At 38.9% G+C, this 21,891-nt stretch overlaps 1 protein-coding gene across 2 annotated transcripts in view; it reads right to left on the bottom strand.

The window, feature by feature from the left end:
- Positions 1–2,534: 2,534 nt before the first annotated feature.
- Positions 2,535–21,891, bottom strand: part of TERF1 (telomeric repeat binding factor 1) — a 28,353-nt gene continuing 8,996 nt past the window's right edge. The window contains exons 5-9 of one of the 2 annotated variants that reach the window (XM_050941152.1): positions 20,609–20,758; positions 17,063–17,172; positions 13,273–13,376; positions 12,272–12,345; positions 2,538–3,390 (exon numbers count right to left, since the gene is read on the bottom strand). In XM_050941152.1, coding sequence (XP_050797109.1) covers positions 3,232–3,390; positions 12,272–12,345; positions 13,273–13,376; positions 17,063–17,172; positions 20,609–20,758 — 597 coding nt within the window. In that variant the 3' untranslated portion in view covers positions 2,538–3,231. Of the gene's footprint in view, positions 3,391–12,271; positions 12,346–13,272; positions 13,377–17,062; positions 17,173–20,608; positions 20,759–21,891 lie in introns of both variants that reach the window. The other variant, XM_050941153.1, reaches the window with a different exon arrangement.

The raw sequence follows: 21,891 nt of genomic DNA, 5'->3' as shown, positions 1-21,891 counted from the left end.
CAGGATTGTTGTCAGACTGACAGGCCTATAATTACCCAGGTCATCCCATTTATCCGTTTTAAATACTGGCACAATATTAGCTTTCTTCCAATCTTCTGGAACTTACCCAGTGTTCCAAGACTTGGGAAAAATTCAACATTAATGGTCCAGTGAGCTCCTCAGCCAGCTCTTTTAAAACTGTTGGATGCAAGTTAACTAGACCTGCTGATTCAAAAGTGTCTAACATTAGTAGCTGCTGTTTTAACATCATACTGAGATATCACTGGAATGGAATGTTGTAGGACTACATCAGTTCTTTGCCCCAAATACTTATTGAACATTTCTGCTTTATCTGCATTATTATAATTCTATTTCAATCTAGTAATGGACCAATGCCATTGTTAAAAGGCTTTTTAAAGTGTCTGTTAGGAACAACAACAACAACAACAACAAAATACTTAATTGTCCTTAACTCTGCTGGCCATAGATTTCTCCTTGTATTCTTTTGCTTCCCTTATGAATTTTCTACAATTCTTAGTAGTTAATAACTCCAGGTAATACGTCACTGGTGTGGACTTCATTCTGTTTGCACTTGATAAATGTGATCAACTCAATTGCTATTAATTTTTAGTTCTCACATGAATTCCTCTTTACCTGTCAAGACAAAGTTTAGAATTCCCCCATGTTGGACGCATCACTTTGAGTTAGAAAAATTGTCATCTATAATATTTAGAAATTCCAAGGATGTTTTAGTACTGGCAACACAAGAGTGCCAGCATGTGTCACTGAAATCAGTCATTCAGCTTTTTTCCCTATGCATTGTTGATGTGTAAGAGGCCAGTCAGCCTGCTGTACAGTACAATCTGGTAGATGGCAACAGACAAACTAATATCCCATATTGTGCTTTATCCAGATCATTTTCTTCTGAGTTAAGTGACTTGGAAACAGGTAAAGCCATTTTTGGCAGAATGCCACTCATCCACCCCTTTTGCCAGCTTGATCCTTCCAAATAGGCATTAACCATTGATTTTAAACATACCAATAATGAAAATCATCCCACCAGGTTCAGTAATGCAAGCTAGATTAAATTTTTGCTCATAAATGAGCAATTCTAATTCCTCATTTGTTATCCAGGCTCTAGCCCAGGCAATTAATTTTTTTTCCTTCATGACTTGATTCCTTGATTTTGTTCTCTACATCTTGATTTTGTACTGAATGCTCATTCATACTCTTCCTCTTTTTAGCCTCCCCTTTTATTATGAAAACACCCTGCTGACTACTCTGGCCAGTCTGTCCCCAAGACAATTAGTCCTCCCTCTATTGAGGTGGAGGCCATCCAAAGTATAAAGGTCCTCCTGTCTCTGTAGAAGGTGGACCACATTGCTTACCGAGGCAGCAGTTCACTTCTGGAATCTTGACTTCTGTTTTCCTTCGCTGTTGGGACAGAGAAGATCTCAGAGAAAACTCATTTACACCTGAATCCAGGAGCTCTGATGGAATGCTGACATATGAACTAGATGCAGCAGGAAATCTTATTTGGAGGTCTCAAACTTTTGACATTCACTATGGTGGCAAGAGGAAGGTGTTCAGGAGAGAGAGACTGAAGAGCCTAATGCAACTTGTTTCAAAGAGACTAAGACCAGGCAGCTCACCTTTGAATCAGCTGTTTGTCATCATGAGCCATGGCTGTCTGCCAGACCCATCATGGTGGTACTGGTCTAACTTATAAAAGTTGTGAAAAGGCAACTTAATGATTCCACAATAAATTTTTAACATGACCTGGTGGACAGGGAAGTATGGGTTTTCTCCTTGTCTTATAAAACCTTTTCCTTGAGATTTTGGCATTCTGTACCACACGTTGAAGACTGGAAGAGACAGCCCATATACTCCCTACAAGGCAATAGGTGGCACACTGTCCTGCTTAGGGAGCACTCACTCTTTTCATATGAGCTAATAGCATCCTGATGCACTTACATGAGCTGCCCTTCCCAGAGTTTATCTTCACTTGCTGACAGTGAGAAAATATAGAAGCCAGCTATATCATTTCCTAGGCACAGTGGCCTGCCATGTGTTGACTAAACAAGCTACCGAACCAGGTCTCAAACCTTCCACATCCTGGTCATTAGAGTCATACCAGAGAGAGAGTCAAGGTTGCAACTGGGGAGAGGGGACGGGGGAGAGAGGGGCAAAGAGAAGGGATAGGAGAAGAGAGATCCACAAGAGGATTAAGTGACCTGCAAATAATAGGTACTTTCACAATATTACTCCCCACTCTCATTCTACCCTCACCCCAATTTCCTCTTCTGTAAAAGAACTAAGATTAATTTTCAGTTGTGCCAGCAGCGTAGGGAACTTCCAAATGGCATCTTTACAAAGAATAATGCAGTGAGTATTTAAAAAAAAAAACACCAAATAAAAACCCACACACTTGCAGATAATTTGGAAAGTATCTTAAATTAGCAATTCAAGATTTTTGTGCAGTTATGCCTGCAGATAAATAAGTGTACAAGCCACTTTGACCAAGATATCTCAAGAATGAAACGCTAGACAGAGATCAAAAACATCACATTGATGCTGCATGACCTACCTTAATCTGATTCTCTTTGAGGATCACACACAGTAATTGCAGATGCAAGCCTTTATAATGTGACTATCACTAAATGCTCTGGAAATGATGCATATCTTTATAAGGCTACAAATACAGTTTACTGTTTTACATTCTATTTACATCTGTAATATTACACGATTAGTATTTTGCAAATTAAGTACAACATTGCCATTTCATGAGTGAAAACATCCACTTTATACAGATAAATGCCATCTTTTATGTTGTTACATATCTATACTCAAGAGAGGATACACAGATGATGTATACCGTTTATTGTTCTGGTTCCACTGTCAGGATGCTACTTTTAAGACTTTACCTTACCCAACCAGAACTAAAAAGCTATGGTACCTTGTGCTTTGCAGAATTAAAAAATTCAAATTAAAACATTCTAAAGGAAAAAAGATATAATGCAAGCTCTTAATCTTATCACTTATTGCTTTTCATAGTATATACATTCATTGAGAGAGAAACATTAGTCTTACATTACTGTATTAATGAATTCACACACAGGAAGCTATTTTATATCAAACTTAAACTACTCAACACTTTATAACCAAAATTATTGGGAAAAGCTAGATAGGTGTCCAAACATTATCCTCATGGGAAAAGTGGTACAAGAGTTGAAGTTACTTCTCACTGTCCAACTAAACAATGTCTTTCTTGATCATAGTTCTCCATCTGTCTTTTAACATGACACTGGTTCGGTTGTTGAAGTCATAATGAATCAAAATTTTAGTCCAATTTCCCACTCCAAACTTCTTTACCCCATCCTTCAGTCTACTGTCTTCTTCCCAAGTCCATCGCTTTAGAAAAAAGAACAATTGTACACACTAAATTTTCTACATAGAAAGTTCTAATTTGACACATTTAGTTTAAATACCAGAAATGTATGAAAATATTTATGTCACTTATTAGTTTACAGGCATTCATATAATGCTACATTAAAGGTAGGTCAATTCTACATTTCCAGGTTACATCTGATACTTTAGGAGATATTGTCCTGTTTGGGTTTGGAGGATTTACACACATCTGTTATTTGTTATTGCACATTACCAACAAAGCATTAAGATTACAGTTGCTGTACATCTGCTGTGAAGTGCTGGCAGTTATACATGATTTTGCTCAAACTGTCAGACAGCATACATTTTTTAACCAGTCACTAGGTTAGTTTTGTCATTTTCTTTCAAGGACCACAATACCGGAGGCTATATAAATCCAGACTAAAGGTTACCAGTTCAAACGTTAAAGTAGATACCCCTTTAGAATAAATAAATTTGGGCTGCTAAAGTTTCACACAGAATGTCACATAATAAAGACATAAGTGCATTTTGTAAATTCTACCCAATGACCCACAGACTTTCAAAATTTACTAAGGAGCCTAAGCTAGGCAGGCTCTTGAAAATTTTAATCGGTGATGATCAAGACTAATATTAATCGACATACAATGACCATTAGGACATTAAACAGTACTTGTCAATACAATACATAGGTAGCTATTTCTGTGAGTTTCACTTGAAAAATAAGTATCAAAAGGGGATGCTGTGTATCAACATCAATGGCATTTCAAATGTTAGTTCTTTTCATATGTTTAGTATTTAAAATCCTGGATGAAAAATACAAGCATGTGTGTATTGTTTAAGACAGAGCAGTAAGCAACTTGCTCAAGGTCATAAAGCAACTACTCATCTGACATCTAGTCATGTGCACTAACCAGAAAACCATGTTATGTCTAAATTAATCTAAGACTACAGCAGTATATTTAGTGTATTTTGTTATTAATGCAACTATCATTATAGGCCCACAAGTACAAAATTAAACATACAACATGCATGAGTTATCAAATAGGACAAGAATTTCCAAACCCAATGAAGCTACAAACTCAACCTTAAAAAAAAAAAAAAAAAAAAAAAAAAAAGAGTCTTAAGTCATAGAGTTAAAGACCAGAAGGTACAACCAGGTCATCTAGTCTGTTGTCTTGTATATCACAAGACACCAGCACCATCACCTAGCACCCACACAGTAAAAACAACAACAACAAAAATTAGACTGAAGTATTAACTGAAATCAGGCTGGATAAAAATCCAGGATTTAAAAAAATTAAAAATGGAATTTAAATTAAATATGGGTATACTTTTAAAATAAACCTATTTAAAATTCAATTTGAAACTTCCTATAATCTATTAAAATAATTTAAATTAAACTAAAAATATTAAGCAGCACAAATTTTCTGCTGAAGATCAATTAAAAAAAAACAACTGATGGAAGTCACAGGCTAAGCACCTGGAATCAGACTTTGTTGAAGTGTTAAACTAACTTCTGACAGCAGGAGCCTCTTCTGTATGTGCAGAAAGAATATTTTCTTCATTTCAGTTCATTCAACTATTTCAGTTCAATTATTAGTTCAGAGTGGCCCAACTGGCGGCCACTGAGCCGCTTCTGGTGCCCATGGTGTCCACTCCCCCAGCAGCAGCTGCCTGGAACGTAGAGAGCATTGCAGTGAAATGCTGCACATGCCAGAGACCTGCTCTACAAAATGGCATCCTTTGCATGGCATGACTTCTCACGTACCATGTGTAAGAGGTCATGTTGCATGGAGGATGTCACTTTATGTTACAAAATGGTGTACTCTGTACGGTAGGACCTTGTACATGTGGTTTGTGTGAGGTCACACTGCTTGGAGGATGCCACTTCATTTCTGTGTCTGGCATGTGGTGGTGCTGCACAACTGCTCATACAGCCCATGTGACTGAAAAGTTTATTCAGAGTCAAGAAACAACTGGAAGTTTCAAACCATGAAAGCTTTCTTCTTCTGATCTATGATCAGTGTGAGAGTATGAGCTCTATTAGTTCTAAAATCTTGAAGGAAAATCAGTTCAATTTACTAACGGCAGATAATACTTTGTTTTATTAATCAGTTAGTTTTGAATGAAAAATATATGTTTTGATAAACCTTACGTATCCAGCATATTTATGCTTTTTTGTATTAAATAAAACTATTTAAAACGCTATTTTTGTGTGCAATGTTAGTCATCAGAATTTCCATCCAACTAGAGCTTGACTCAAATCACGTTAAAAAGAAATGCATCCTCCACAATTTTTAAACATAATATAAAAACAATTAATCTGAATAAATGAAAGAAGATATATTTCTTAAACAAGTGTATATAGATATGGTGTGTCCTCCTGATTAGTAAAAAGTAATACTAAACTTAGTTTAGATGAAAAATCAACATGTTGGAATGGTTACCAACCAATGAGAGTCAACCTTTAAGAAATAACTAAAAAAAAAAAAAAAAAAAAAAAAAAAAAAAAAAAGAAGAAGAAGTACAAAAGCAAAAGATACATTTATTTAAAATCAAAAGGTTTCCTGCTTACTTATTTAAATCATGATTAAAATTGGTGATTTAAAGCAATCCACCACACAACGTTCTTGTAATACACTACTATAGCAACTTAACTCTTTTGGACAAATGGAACGATAAATAGGAGAAGCAAAATCTAGAACATAGCCCTTCCTCTGGGAATTCCCTGCTCAAGAGACACAAATCTAGGGGAACCGTCAGCTCAAGTGTCCCAGCTGATCTCAACTTTCAGGGTAAAGCACGGAGAGGGCCAACCTTTAAAACACTAACTATAAAGCCTGTTATGATTCAGGTTCAGACATCTCACATTCCACCCAGAAACAAATGGAAAGCCAATGGAATCAGTTTTATAGCTCTAACAGGTACCATTTCATTCATAAAAAATGAAGCCAGTCATTTGGAAGTTTATAGCCATACTAAAGACTCGCTTTTAGCTAGCGTTCCAATGCCGATGTCCACTCTTGAACCTTACCAGTCTCTCAAACAGCATTATATACAGTATAATGAATTAAACTGGATTTTCAAGCCACACAGAAAAAGAGTAAAAGGGAACTAAAATATACCCCTTGATCTTTTAATTTTTACTCTTATCTTGTTCATTCAAATATTTTATTATTTGCATCATCTCTTGCTGCAACATATCTCAGGGTATGTCTACACTACGAGAATTCCGATTTTACATAAACTGGTTTTATAAAACAGATTCTATAAAGTCGAGTGCATGCGGCCACACTAAGCACATTATCTCGGCGGTATGAGTCCATGATCTAAGGCTAGTGTCGATTTCCAGAGCGTTGCACTGTGGGTAGCTATTCCGTAGCTATCCCATAGTTCCCGCAGTCTCCCTCGCCCCTTAGAATTCTGGGTTGAGAGCCCAGTGGCTGATGGGGCAAATATTATTGTTGCAGGTGGCTCCGGGCAAATGTCGTCAGTCATTCCTTCCCCTGGGAAAGCAACGGCAGACAATCATTTCGCGCCCTTTTTCCCTGGATTGCGCTGGCAGACGCCATAGCACAGAACCATAGAGCCCGTTCTGCCTCCCCCCCCCCCCCCAGTCACCGTATGTGTACTGGATGCTGCGGACAGAGGCGATACTCCAGTGCTACACAGCAGCATTCATTTGCTTTTGCATGATAGCAAGACGGTTACCAGTTGTTCTGTACTGTCTGCTGCCAGGGTAATTTGGCAATGAGATGATGGTTCTCTGTCCTTCTGTGCAATCTGCTGCTATCATGGGTGTCCCTGGCTGAGATCGGCCAGGGGTGCAAAAGCAAAACTGGGAGACCCCCCCGAGTCAATCTCTCCTTTATGGTTTCTAAAAATAGTCAGTCCTGCCTAGAATATGGGGCAAATGTACTAGAGAAGCAGTGTATCAGAGCACAGCTGCCCTGTGTCAGATCCCACAGAAATGATGAGCTACATGCCATTCACAGGGGTGCCCCTGCAACAACCGCATCCGTTGCTTCCTTCCTCCCTCAACCTTCCTGGGCTACCGTGGCAGTGTCCCCCTCATTTGTGTCATGAAGTTACAAAGAATGCAGGAATAAGAAACAGTGACTCGTTAGTGAGATAAAATGAGGGGGAGGCAGCCTCCCCATGCTATGACAGTCCAGGCAGGACATTAAGTGGTGCGGGGGAGAGGAGCCCAGCATCCCGCTGCTATGATAGTCCAGGCAGGACAGAATCTTTTCTTTACACAGGAAAGGGAGGGGGCTGATGGAGCTCAGCCCCCAGTGGCTATGATGAAGACAGTTATCAGCCGTTCTGTACCATCTCCTGGGAATGACCAGGAATCATTCCTATTTTTACCCAGGCGCCCCTGAGGCCAGCCAGGGGTAGTCAGCAGTTATCAAGCATGTACCGTCTGCCACCGGGGAGGGAAAAGGATCTGATACTGCTCTTTACTGCAGCAGCATCGCATCTACCAGCAGCATTCAGTAGACATAGGGTGACATTAAAAAAAAAAAAAAAAAAGTCAAGAAATTATTTTTTTCCCTTCTCTTTCACGTGGTGGAGGAGAGGAGGTACATTGACAAGCTATTCCCTGAAGCACGCTGGACAATGTGTTTGAACCTACAGGCATTGGGAGCTCAGCCAAGAATGCAAATACTTTTCGGAGACTGCTGGGGACTGTGGGATAGCTGGAGCCCTCAGTACCCCCTCCTTCCCTCCATGAGCGTCCATTTGAGTCTCTGGCTTCCCGTTATACTTGTCACGCAGCACTGTGTAGCCTGTAGTTTTTTTTTCAAATGCTTTCATTTCGTCTTCTGTAACGGAACTCTGATAGAACAGATTTGTTTCCCCATACAGCGATCAGATCCAGTATCTCCCGTATGGTCCATGCTGGAGCTCTTTTTGGATTTGGGACTGCATTGCCACCCATGCTGATCAGAGCTTCATGCTGGGCAAACAGGAAATGAAAGTCAAAATTTTGCAGGGCTTTTCCTGTTTACTTGGCCACTGCATCCGAGTTCAGATTGCTGTCCAGAGCGGTCACAGTGGTGCACTGTGGGATACTGTCCGGAGGCCAATACCGTCGATTTGCGGCCACGCTAACCCCCTAATCCAATATGGTAATACTGATTTTAGCGCTACTCCTCTCGTCGGGGAGGAGTACAGAAACTGATTTTAAGAGCCCTTTATATCGATATAAAGGGCCTCATGTGGACGGGTACAGCGTTAAAATCGGTTTCATGCTGCTAAAATCGGTTTAAATGCGTAGTGTAGACCAGGCCTTAGATAACATTGTGAGCTGCTTAGAGTAGGAAACTGGCATATCCTTATAGCACAATGCATTCTCTAACAGCAGTAACAATAACTGGCAGATTTCAGAATTGGATCCTACCTACCTCTGCTTCTGCCCTGTTCTTTCATAAGGTGAACACATTTGTAATGTAAATCTAAAATGTTCTCAGCAGTCATCATTTTTCACCCCAGGATCATAACAAAGAGTTTTAGTGATAAAGGGATAACCCTGTAAGGGTGAGTTATTCTGGAAGTGCTATCAGAAGGATAATCAGAGCAGTGCTAGTACACTGTACTACACGATTTATGCCACCAGATCCTCTTATTCGTATATATTATTTAAAAAAAATATCACCTTGTGATAGCATCCAGAAGGTACCAATAGGCTAGCAAAGCCTGAGCCTCACTATGTTAAGTGCTGTAAAAACAAACAAAAAAAAGACACCGTCCCCACCCTGAGTTTATAATCTAAAAAAGTTCCTCTCCTAAAAATATTTCTATTTTTATTTCAAATAAGTTGGATTTTATAGTTTAAAATGTCAAGCTTCCTCATACAGTTTGAGTGTCCCCTTCCAAAGCTCATTCCTGAAATATAGGATGAAGGACTCTACAAACACTGAGAGACTCAATAGCTTAGATTTGTTCAGAGCTAGAGATGTTCCAGGTTAATGCTGCTAGTTACCACCCGTTAAGCCAAATGGTGAATCTGGCCACAAAAAGAGCAAGCCAGCACTGACCCACAACTGAAAAGTTGGTGACAAATAGTTACAAAAAGCAAAGCTAGCAGTTTAAATCTTCTGTGATAAGGTACTACAAACCCCTCTTAAATCCTTTACATGTAATTGCTCATGTTTGGAAACAAGTATTACACATACTTGCAAGTTAAGTTGAATCATCCCCACAAACACCTCCCCCCCCAAAAAAAAATTGAATTTTCTTCTTTGACACAAATAAAGGTCCAATTCTGGATTCCTTGCTTCAGCAGTAAGCCCCACTGAAATCAATGGGGCTACTCATGTCACTAAAGGACTTCTCACACAAAAAAGGGGTATAAAATGGAGCCCTCTAGCATCCTAAATAAGTGGCACTTGCATCTGTAGAGTTCAGTTTACTACTGAAAGGCTTTAGAAATTAGAGAATTCTCCTTTCAATGGTGTTGCATCAGACTGAAATATGTAGCTTAACTGAAAAATGTTGCTATGAAAAGCTGAAAATGGGTACTGAACCATTGCAATGAAATGCCATTACAAAACAAAAGCAAAGAAAGCCAACATTGAAAGAGGGACTGCATGGAAAAGGGAGTTCTAAAAAAGTCAACAATCCTTTGTGACATTCACAGCATTCTTTCATGCATGCAGACAGTCTTATATAACCCACAATTATGTGACTGAGCAGACTCAACTTTCTGGAATACCAAAAACACTGCTGTGAAATATTGATTTTAGAGATCCTATTGACAAGGACTACTGCACAGAAATAGCAAGGAGATAAAAGTATGAATTCTATAGGTTCATGAGAGCAATTACATAGAATTTGAATTTTCTTCTTTTTTGTTCTTTATAAGAATTTAGGAATTTAACAAAATTTTCCCACCCCCTATGACCTTCTATCTGTTTCTGTATGTTGTTGGGTTTCTGCATTTTTAATAGGGTTGACTTAACTATATAGTTAACAACTTTAACCATCATAGCTTCTGGTCTTCCTAAGGTATCTGTGCACAAGCATCACCGAAGTCAGCACAAGTCTGGGAAAGGTTTGTAATTAATTACTGATGCACAACTACCATAGTAAAGAACAAAATATTGCTAATATATACAGCTTTTCTGTATTAGCGAAAACTTAGGACCAGGTGCAGTATAAGTTATTTGGTTTTGGTTTTTTTAATCATGTGGCAATGTGCCAATATTCTTCATGTCATAAAATGGTAGCTTTGCTTCCTTCATCAGTAACGAAATAAGAAGAAAGGGGGCATTGGCTTTGAGCCATTTGGCTATGTTTCTGTAAGAAGGGAATAAATATTTTAAGGCAAACAAATATATTAACAATGTGCTCCTCTAAAATTTTGTTTTGATAAAACATCTGTAGCTTCTAAGGAGACTGTCAGTCCCGTAACTACTTGTAAAGTTTTTGCCACAGTTAATCATTGCTTTGAAGTAAATTGCATTTCAACTCAGTGTTTTAGATATGGATACAGTCACCACATTAGTCTCTGCGATATGGATGTTGGTGGCTTAACAATGGATCTCTTATTAGTAGATGGTCTAATCCGAGGATTGGATGTACCTGTAAATTTAAACTACTTTGACTTTGATATAGGCTGTTAAGGAAGGGAGGAATAAAGGTGCTAGATGGACATATATCTACAGTAAACTGATAGGAAAGTTATTTTCTCTAATTATTCTTAAAAATTTGAGTCACAAAAATAAGTTCATCTTTTCCTGATGAACTCAAGATAAGAGGATGAATCAGCTTGTGTCAGACTGTTATAAATGACAGTTTGGAGATTCAAACAAGATTTCCAACAATCTTGTGCTGTCTGACTGTCTCTTCATTGCTCCTCTGTGTTGAAAACTGAAGCCTATATTCTAGCTTTATTTAAAAGGTCATCATGGCAGTCATTTCAGAAAGTTAACTGTATACCAGATGTATTATTTCAGAACAGTAGAGTCTTGTTCCCAAGCAAACATCCCTATATTAAACTTCCATTTCTAGGATTTCCAAAGTTAGGTGGTACTTTAGTTTGTGTCTGTGATGTAACTAGCGTTTAAAATAGTGACTATAAACAGATTTCTATATTTTCTTCATGGATCAAGCCTTTATGAAATGCAGCATTATGGGAAGTTGTCTGTTAGACCACTGTAATAGGTTTACTTTGAAAACTCCAATTATGTATTTTCACCCTTACAACAGAGCACTTTGTTCACTAATGATATGTCTATACTACCCACCAGACTGGCGGGTAGTGTTCGATGTATCAGGGATCAATTTATCGCATCTCGTCTGGATGCGATAAATTGATCCCCAAATCGACGCCTGTACTCCACCTTGGCAGGAGGAGTAAGTGGAGTCGACGGTGGAGCCGCAGCAGTCAACTCGCGCCATGAGGATGGCCAGGTAAAGTTGAACTAAGAAACGCAAATAGTGTAGCTGAGTTGCTTATCTTAGTTCCAACCCCACTCCCCACCCCCCCGTGTAGCCCAGGCCAAAGGTGACAGCCCAACATTAAGCCACTGTGTGACAAAAATCATCGATGCTGGCTTGTCCAAAGCTCTTGCAAGGAACTGCTGTCTTGAAGCCTATAACCTAGATAATGTAAGTTAGGTATTGTCTAGTTTAAAGTTTTTCATTCATGACTTAGTTTTTTGTAATGTGTATGTTTGAAAAAAGACACAGGATGCTGAAACCCTAAAAATAGCAACAAACAATACACTTTGCAAGTTTGAGTTTCATGAGTATTAGCAACATACTGCACAGTAACTAAAGTTGGAAAGAATGTTGTTACATTTTCTCTAATTGAATACCCATACATTTTGTAGATTAATTTTAGGTCCATTTACAGTATAAAACCAATACACACCTGCTTCTTTCGGTCAGTTTGCCTGTGAGACAGAGACTTTCCATCATTTTCAATGTTCTGCAAATCACTGAGACCTAAATTAATAAGATCAATAAATGTCAACATTCTGAACCTAGTTCTCCACTGTAACATTTACACCCATGAGAAGCAAGAATAAAGTGAGTGTAGAATATTACTATTTGATTGGTTAGCCTTTTACATCTATTTTGGACTACTGTAAGTGTCTGGTTAGCCTTTTACATCTATTTTGGACTACTGTAAGTGTCTATACAGGATTAGCAAAGTGGAGAATCTGACCATCTGTTGGGGGTACTCAGAAAAGAATATTTACAAATGGCCACTAAATTCCCGCAAGAGATTGTACCGGTAGAAGAATTGTACCAGTAGAAGAATTTTACTTGTATTTTAAAGCTATTCAGAATTCTTTTTTATTAAATATTCAAACATTTCTCCATTATTACAAATAAAACAGTATAAAAATCTACCTTGTAGCTATTTACATGCACCTTTGTCCACCTACCCATCTCCCCTGTGGCTTATTTTAACATTCTAAATCTGTGCAGCTTTGTCACAGCTAGTCACTGCCTACCTGGTTCTTCTTCCTCCCCCCCCCAAATGAAGTATTTCTCCCCAGAATTACCCTGGGGAGAGATCCAGGACACACACTACTAACTGCTCTCTTATAAATAAAATATACCCTAAAGTGCAAAAAATCATGAAGTGGACAGCATGATCAACTGTTTCCTAGATCTTTTGATTTAAAAACTTTAAGAGCTAAAATCTGTAGAATTTGGCCCCCAAATCTGAAATCAGGCACAGTCTTGAGGCACTGTGATTGCAGCTTTCCTGTTCCAAAGGCAGACAAAAAATGGTGGAGTACTTGAACAAGTTAATAGCAAATTCCAAGGGAGGAAAACAGTCATATAGAGGTAATATTTTGAAAGCCCATGAGCATCAAGATAAATTATCGGAAGTCTTAATGAAAGCCACAGTATACTCACTTTGAAGACAACTGGTTTTTCTGTGTTTTGTTATCTCATTAGAAGGCACGTTTTCTAGCTTCCAGAGGGTGTTCTGTGCTAAGGAATAAAGGCGTTTGCGTGACCTGCAAGATACATAAAGATATAACAACTAGACCTGCTGAAACATTCAGCATACGTGTGACAGTTATGCATGCTGTTTTTTCGGTTTGGTCACTGAACTGAAAAATTTTTCCAACAAACTGTATTTTAATTTTTTCTTGTCAAAACAAATGAATCTGAAGTGACATTTCAAAACTATTCCTTTTGAAACTTTCTAAACTAACAGTTACCTACATTTCCATAACTGCTGTTCTTTGAGGTGTGTTGCACATGTACATTCCACTAGAGGGGTGTTCACGCCCTCTCGCAAAGATGTCAGAATTCCACTCTCCCCCCCAGTGGCTTGAGCGCCCTCTGTTGCCACGTGGCATTGTGTGCTGGTATAAGGCAGAGCCACCCCAATGCCTGTTTCTTTGTACCCATTTGACTCCAATAGAGAGGGGAAGGCAGGCAGGTTGTGGAATACACCTCAACCTATTGCAGAAAGGTAAATAACTTTCTTCTTTGAGTGACTGCACATGTCATTTCTCTGTAGGTGGCTCACAAGCAAACAGCTATGGAAACTGGCATCATCTGTGCACTGACAGTCGATGGAGTAATGAGAAGTGAATGTGTGGACTGATGACCAAGTCACTGCGTTACACATCAACAATTGGTACTCAAGCCAGGAAATCTGCAGAAGCTGTTTTTGCTCTAGTAGAATGTGCTAGTTCTGGCAATGGTGGGGTTTTGTTACACAGTTGGTAGCACAAATGGATGAAGAGAGATCCAGGAGGAGATTCTCTGGGAGGAAAGTGGATTTGCCCTTAACTCTACAGCTCTTTGCCACAGTTGCTGATAAGGAAGTTTGGAAAGATTTAGTGTGCACATAATGTTGTCCTGTTGATCTTAGTTTGTTCTGTGGCATTACATAGTTCATGATGTTATTAGTCACATGCACAAACACTCTTCCTATCACTGGTCCATCCATAGTGGACCTAAATGTGGCTGCCACTCGGTATAAAGCTAATTCTCTTCTCGCATCTGGTGAGTAAAGTCTTTCTTCATGCCTATGGTGATGAGGTTTTGGAATAAACATGGGCAGATATCTTGGTTAATGTGAAAATTAGAGACTACTTTTGTAAGGACCTTTGGGTGTGGACAGAGATAAACCTTATTCTTTTAAAAGCTGCATAAGGTGGTTCTGACACTAGAGCTCTCAGCTCACCAACTCTTCTGCTGAGGTGATCACTACTAGGAATACTACCTTCATGGAAAGGTGAAGGAAGGAGCAAGTCACGAAAGTTTCAAAGTGGAGTCCTGTTAGACTAGTCAGGGCTAAATTAAGATCCCCAGGAGAGATGGGATCCTGCACTTGAGGGTACAATCTGGCCATACCTTCAGAAATTGACTAACAATGGGGTAGGAGAAAAGGGGCCTATTATCTTCCAGTATATGGAAAGCTGAGAACAGCCAAATGTACCCTTATGGAACCAATGATCACATTCTGTTTTAGATCTAGAAGGTAGTTCAGCACAGCTTCTAGGGATGCTTTGTGAGGAGACATACCTTTCTCATGAGCCCAAATGGAGAAGCACTTCCACTTGGGCGGGTAAGTGATTCTAGTTGAGGGTTTTCTACCATTTAGAAGTACATTCTGGACAACCATCACTGACGGTATGAAGGAACTGAGGGGGATCAGGGATAGCTCTGCCCTCTTAAACCAGCATGTAGTGGCGTGTGGCCACAAAGAGCCTTCAAGCAGCCCTGATGGGTACTGATGAGTAAAAGAGAAATCTCCAACATCTGTGCATGAGGTGCACACAAGTCTACAGTGGAATTGACATGCCATCGCTCACAGAAGAACAAGCTGTTTTGGACTTTCAAAATTTGTTTCTTCTTCATTTTATTTAATCAGTCAAGACTATTCAAGAATTTGGGTTGGGTTGAATTCTCAAAGACTTTTGGTTGCCTCAAACAACTGATTTTTTTGGGCAAATTTACCATTCACCATAAAAATTTCACCCAGCTTTAGTGAGACAGAGCAACAAAAAATTCTTTACTTTTTTAGATGTTCTCTTGCATTCTCTGATGATTCATTTGCAATACTTCTCTGATCTTCTAGATTACTTTAAAAAAAAGATAGAAATGTTTAAAAGCCAAGTCATCCCCTAGACTTCAACCCCTCTGTCTAGCCAAGTGACCTGACCCTCTCTAAGAAAGCTTCTAACAAAGTATACAAAAGGTTAATTATGTAGAACCATTAACTTCCTTAGAGACTCATTAGTCTATTAAAAAAAGACCAGCGGTAATACCTCGGCCCGCCAAAAAACAATGTGACTAAATATAATACATGCTTAAAATTGAAATATTAATTATAAAGAAGTCCTTCAAAGAGTAGTATGCCCATATTTTCAAACTTTAATTCTAAATCCTTCTTATAGACAACTTATGGAAACCATTTGTATTCTTCAACTAAAATCTTCCCTATCCTGTATTCTATCACTCTCTCAACAGATGTAATCAGTATAAGACACCATCCTTACAACATTTTACAATTACTCTTCACTAATATAGTCTAATCTGCATCCAGGTTACCTTCCTTAGTAAAATGTTCAGATCAAGCATAAAATAGTAGCAGTGAGGTCTACATCCACAATGAAAATCTATTCTAGCCCACAATCTCTCTGTGAGAAAGAACTTGTAGCAGATCTAGGATTTCAAATCACCACCACATCACATTCAGTCAGAAAGAAAGGTGAATAGCATCCAAATTTACAAGTTCAGTCAAACTTCCAGAACATCCCTCATTATTAAAAGCATGTCAGTGCTTTCAAACAGAAGCTTTAAGAAGTTAAAGCTCTACTCCAAATCATTTTTTTAGGTTACTGGTTTGAAAGAGACCCAACTACTTTCTACACTATGTCTGTCTACTAGTTGTGATCAATCTAATTTACTGGAGTCATCAGTGAACTAGGGATGGGTTCTCTCCCCTCCACTTTGGCAGAAACCTACCAGAGCATGAAACCCTTGTCTCCCTGCTTTCTTTTCTTCATATGCCAGAATGCCCTGAATTTGGAGGGCAGGACTAAAAAAGCTTGTGCATAAAGAAAAATTAAATAAATGTCAATGTTTTTAAACTGTCACAACTGTCTGACAAGATTTGTTAAAGTTAAAAATGTGCATCTTCACCAAATACTTACCAAGTCTGTGCCAAACCCTACCAACTTGTTTTCTGTTGGCCATTATCTTTTGGAAGAATTCTTTTACCTCCTTGTAGTAGAGCCCTGCATGGGACTACTTTTTAAACCTGCTCCCATCCTGCCCCTTAATACCTGGTCCCACGCTGTTTCTTGCATTTGTATCCCGCTCCCACCAACAAAAAACCTTACACCTCGCAATAGAGAGAATCTCCCATGCTAATAAAAAAACAAAAATTAAGAACTACGGTTGGTTAATATATTGTACATAAATGGAATTCACACAATTTTTATCACTAAAAGAATAAAACAATTCTTGCTTATAATAGTATTTTATTTACATGATATAATAGATAAGTCTTTATCTCTCACTTAAATTTGAGTATTAAACATTGATTTAAAAAAATAAAATAGATAGTATTTTCCCACAAATTGCCACCCACAACAAAGTACATTTTACTCGCTAAGCTAATTTCAAACAGCACTGATAAACTCTTATATGGTTACTGGTCTGATGTTGAGTTACAAACCTCTGTTGTGTTTCCAAATTACTTTCATTATTTGTTTCAATAGTATTTTCAGGTTTATTGAGTGAAATTGTTGCTTCCAATCTTTTAGTCTCCACCTCTTTTGTGGCTGCCTATGAGGATCGTAAGAGCAAGTGATGCATTTATTTGAACACAAACTGCAGTTAAGTAACAACATGTATTAACTGTCACAACACATTAGGTATACTAAAGTAGTTACTATTAGAAATTTCTTCAAAGTAACTGTGACAAAGTTCCTCCTCTACCTTGGTGGGTCCTGTGCTTATTGGCAGATTTGCTCACCTCAGTGATTTTCCCCACAGTCTGGATCAACTCCTCCTGTGTCTGATCAGGAGTTGGAGGTTTGGGGGGAACCCGGGCCCACTCTCTACTCCGGGTTCCAGCCCAGGGCCCTGTGGATTGCAGCTGTCTATAGTGCCTCCTGTAACAGCTGCATGACAGCTACAACTCCCTGGGCTACTTCCCCATGGCCTCCTCCAAACACCTTCTTTATCCTCACCACAGGACCTTCCTCCTGGTGTCTGATAACGCTTGTACTCCTTATTCCTCCAGCAGCACACCCTCTCACTCTCAGCTCCTTGCGCCTCTTGCTCCCAGCTCCTCACACGCACTTCCTCTCCTCTGGCTCCCCCTCGCCTGACTGGAGTGAGCTCCTTTTTAAACCCAGGTGCCCTGATTAGCCTGCCTTGATTGGCTGCAGGTGATCTAATCAGTCTGTCTGTCTTAATTGGTTCTAGCAGGTTCCTGATTACTCTAGTGCAGCCCCTGCTCTGGTCACTCAGGGAACAGAAAACTACTCATCCAGTGACCAGTATATTTGCCCTCTACCAGACTCCTGTACCCCACTGGTCTGGGTCTCTCACATAACATTTTGCCATTAAGATGAATGCTACTTTGAATATATTTATTAGGTTATGCATAGAACTAGAGTTCCATCAGAACACTTATCAAAAGTTCAATAACCAAAGACATTTTAAGAGAGGAACACATTTGATGCTGTGTACATTAATAGTTACACAATACATGTTCAAACAAACAAGGGTATGTGGGGGATGCATGTTAGAGCTATTCCAAGGGAGCAAATGTTATTCTAAAGGCAGATTCAATTGTACTGCTTGTATGAAGAGATCCTACTGGCTTTCTTGCCATTTTAAATTTAAAGCTAAATATCTGATAGATCAGAATTTAAGAACATTGGTACGACATGTACAGCAGACACTTTTGGTGTGGCTGTAACAGTAACATTTTATCTAAGGCAATCAGGATATATGTGTGTGCTTACAGGCAAGTGGAGAGAAAAGCAGAAAAAATGTAATAATAAATAGTCAGCTATTTAAAATCAATGTGTCAGATGTTTGAAAATTTAAAGGGACATTTGAAAATCATGTTTGTGCCTGCAAAAGTTAAAACATGAGATTGTAACTGACAAATTGAAAGAAATACCCCCCATTTATTGTGTATGAATTCAGATGGATTTTTTTGATGGCACTTCCTCGTGTCTCAGTACTAGCCTGATAACACTACTTATGCATTGCTCTGGCACAGCTTACCTACTCGCTTTTTTTAAGGCCCTGCAAGGAGTTCGCCAATAGCAGTAGCAGCTGCACTTCTGAAGATTCTGAGTTTGGTGGTAGTCAAGACAGACACCCTTCGCTCTGACCCACATATGCACCCCCTTTGCCCTACTAACCTCCCTGCATGGTACCAAGGGACAATGTAGCCAAGTGACATGGAGTTGTGGGACTTCTCTATGCCAGGGAAGTACAGGCATGTCCGTGGATATGTGCAGGAGGGGAAAGCAGCTGACTGTGCAATGGAAGGAGGGGGCTGTTTGCTCCCCAGGATTTTTCTGCATGTATCAGAAAGTATTTTGGACATTGAAAGCACTAACCTCAATGATGCTCCTGAAGAGTTTAACAGGGATGGGTAGAAAAGGGGGAGTGGTATACTGTGGGCCTCAGAACATTTGGTGTGGAGCTCCTGGGTCTTCCTGTCTCACCTCTACTGAGGAGAGGCATAGTTCCCTGCTGTTGCTATCTAAAGGTATTTTCTTTGATGCCCTAACAGAAATCTGATTTTTTTTTAACCAATTAAAAAAATTTAGAACAAAGCAACTGACTGCTCAGCCAGAGCTGACTGGCAGCCCCACAGCAGCTGTGAGGATAAAAGGGCTGCAAGGCAGGGGGTGAGCAACTGCCAGAGACAGAGGGACAGCAGAGAAAGGATCCCTCCAGTATACTGGTGAGAAGCTGACAGACAAACCAACCTACTGAAAGGGGAGAACCAGGGCAAGAAGCTGGGGAAGACTACAGAGGTAGGAAGTCACTCAGGGAACAGCAAGGGTCTGTGAAGGGCTAGTGCTGGCTGTTACTAATAAGGGCCCTGGGCTGGAACCCAGTGGAGTGGATGCACCTGGGTTCCCCTACCTACCCTAGCCAGGGTCTCTTTAAAAGAAACTCCTACCTCCAGAACAATTAGGTAGGATTAGCTCCTACTGGAGTCACACAACTTCTGTTCCCTATTAGCCTAAAGGGGACAGAGACTTTTGAAGACCTGGCCAGGAGGGGTCAGTTCTTGACAATGACTTGACAAATGCAGAGTTGGGTGTGACAGCATAATGCACAATGGGGACAGGTTGGTGTAGTTCCCCATTGTCTTGCAAGGGGTCATTAGCAGACAAAGACCCCCCATATTACAGTGCCACTTTGAATACTTTAAGTGTACTTAATACTTTGAATGCTCTCTGCTTCTAAAAAAAGTTAGAGATCAGATTTATTGATTTAAAGACTTGTTCCTCTCTTTAACTTTGTTAAATACCACACAAAGTTTAGAAGCAATCCTCTGAATTACTCAGTTATAAAAGCACACATTAAAGAATTTCCCCTCACTGTTGACTAGGTATAGTTTTCATTAACATCTCTTTTCAATATCTACGTAAAAGAAGATGGACTTTAATAAAGTGTCATCCTGAAGATGACTTGTGGTAGAAGTGTTTCTCTATCTCAACAATGATTTCAAATAGGAAGGAAGTGAAAATAATTAGATTCTTTAATCTGATATTAATTTACAATAAATATCTAAGCTGTATAATACTAGAAGTTTTATAGACTTAAAGAAAAAATAATGTAACTAGCTATTTCATGCTTTTTTAAAGTCTGTTCTAGATGACAAAAAGTGGTCCTCTTACTCATATGCAAGTTTAAAAGGATCCAGTTTTATTCATACAATTCTTATTTTCTCGTATTTCTTTCAAAACAAAGCTTGTTGTGCAATACTTTTGTTTCCCACATTAAGAATCTATTTTCTGTAGTATTTTTGTGAAATTTATTCTACTATTCTTCTCTCAAGCACATGCTTTGCCTTGTTTATTAACAGAACCATATGCAGCAATGTAAGGCTCTTCTCTCTAAAAGCGCTCAAGGTACTCTTCTAGATCAACTCATCTCCTGGACTTTTTCCATCCCCTTTATTTTGCCTCAGCATGCACCATTTTTACTAGTTTATCAGCTTTGTGTTTACTCAACATACCTTGATTAGAAAGTTTGTTGAGTTCTCTTTCAAGAAAACATCAATGTAAGACTTGATTTTATTGATCAAGAGATTATAACTGAAGCTCTGAAGAAAAGGTAGATCTGGATTGTTCCCATTAATTATTAAGGCCAGTTTCATTCTTAAAGCCTATAACAAAGAAAATTCATAATATACCAAAAATTCATGTATTGTATCTGATTATATAATCAACACCTGCAAATATATTTTATAATATGCTTAATATCACTTCTCAAATATCTATTGTGCATTGGCTGGGAATGGCAATCAAAAATGTACAAGGAAGGCTATTTACTAGTAACTGAGTCCTCTGAAGGTATTGCCTACATAGATCCTTATTTTGGGTTCTGTATCATGCCTTATGAATTCCAGAACCATTTCAAGGAGTTTGGGTTGCATGAACATTAAACTGTAACCTCTGGATTCCAAAACTTTCCAAATAACCCTTATTTCCTCTTCACCTTCTTTAAGCCAATCCTACGACTCCAAGGAAATGGGGAAAAGGAGAGTGGAACAGATAATTCAGAGAACTCCAGTTGTTAGTAATTAACTTCTTTTCTCTTTTATTGCCTCTGCAAATTACCACTCGAAGAGGTTAGCAATTGTTAGTAATATTCAGAAAAAGAAGAGCCAATTAGTACTAAAGCAATGAGAAAAAGTTGGGTCAAGATGTGACCTGAACTCCAGACAACAGCCATCCAAATCCTGCACACAGTACTATAGATTCGTGTTATGGAAGCTGACATAGCTTAAAATTCCAACTCCTCCTTGTGCTGCAATTTGTGGTAACTGACACCTCCATAAAGGTGGAAATATCACTTATAAGTGAATAGAGCACTCTGCAATGGTTCAGGTGGAAAACTCATGAGTATGACCAGAATAAAATTCAGGTTCCAGGCTTCTAGAAAGCATTCAAGTTTCTTGGAAATGCAAAGTTGCTATGGAACCCATCACAATCCATGTAGAGGAAAGCATGGATTTACCTGGTTTCTCAGTACAATCATCATCACATGCCTGGCTTGTGATTGAATATTTACTAAAGGTTCTTTTTCTTCTTAGACTGTGCTTCTGCTCATAAGAAACTACATAAAAATGAGGAGTCTTTATTGATCAAATCTGTTCCCCATGAGTATGACGAATATCATCTGCTTTAGAGACTAAAGTTTTTATTGCTCTTTACTCCTGTTTGAATTGTACTAACTATTATGAGGAATGAGGTGGATTCTATTTCTGCTTCTGAATCACTAAAATTGTTCACTGAA

The sequence above is a fragment of the Gopherus flavomarginatus genome, chromosome 2 (assembly GCF_025201925.1).
Source record: "Gopherus flavomarginatus isolate rGopFla2 chromosome 2, rGopFla2.mat.asm, whole genome shotgun sequence".
NCBI classification, from domain to species: Eukaryota; Metazoa; Chordata; order Testudines; family Testudinidae; genus Gopherus; species Gopherus flavomarginatus.
The sequence above is the reverse complement of the archived record's forward strand: the minus strand, read 5'-3'. Positions and strand labels throughout refer to the sequence as shown.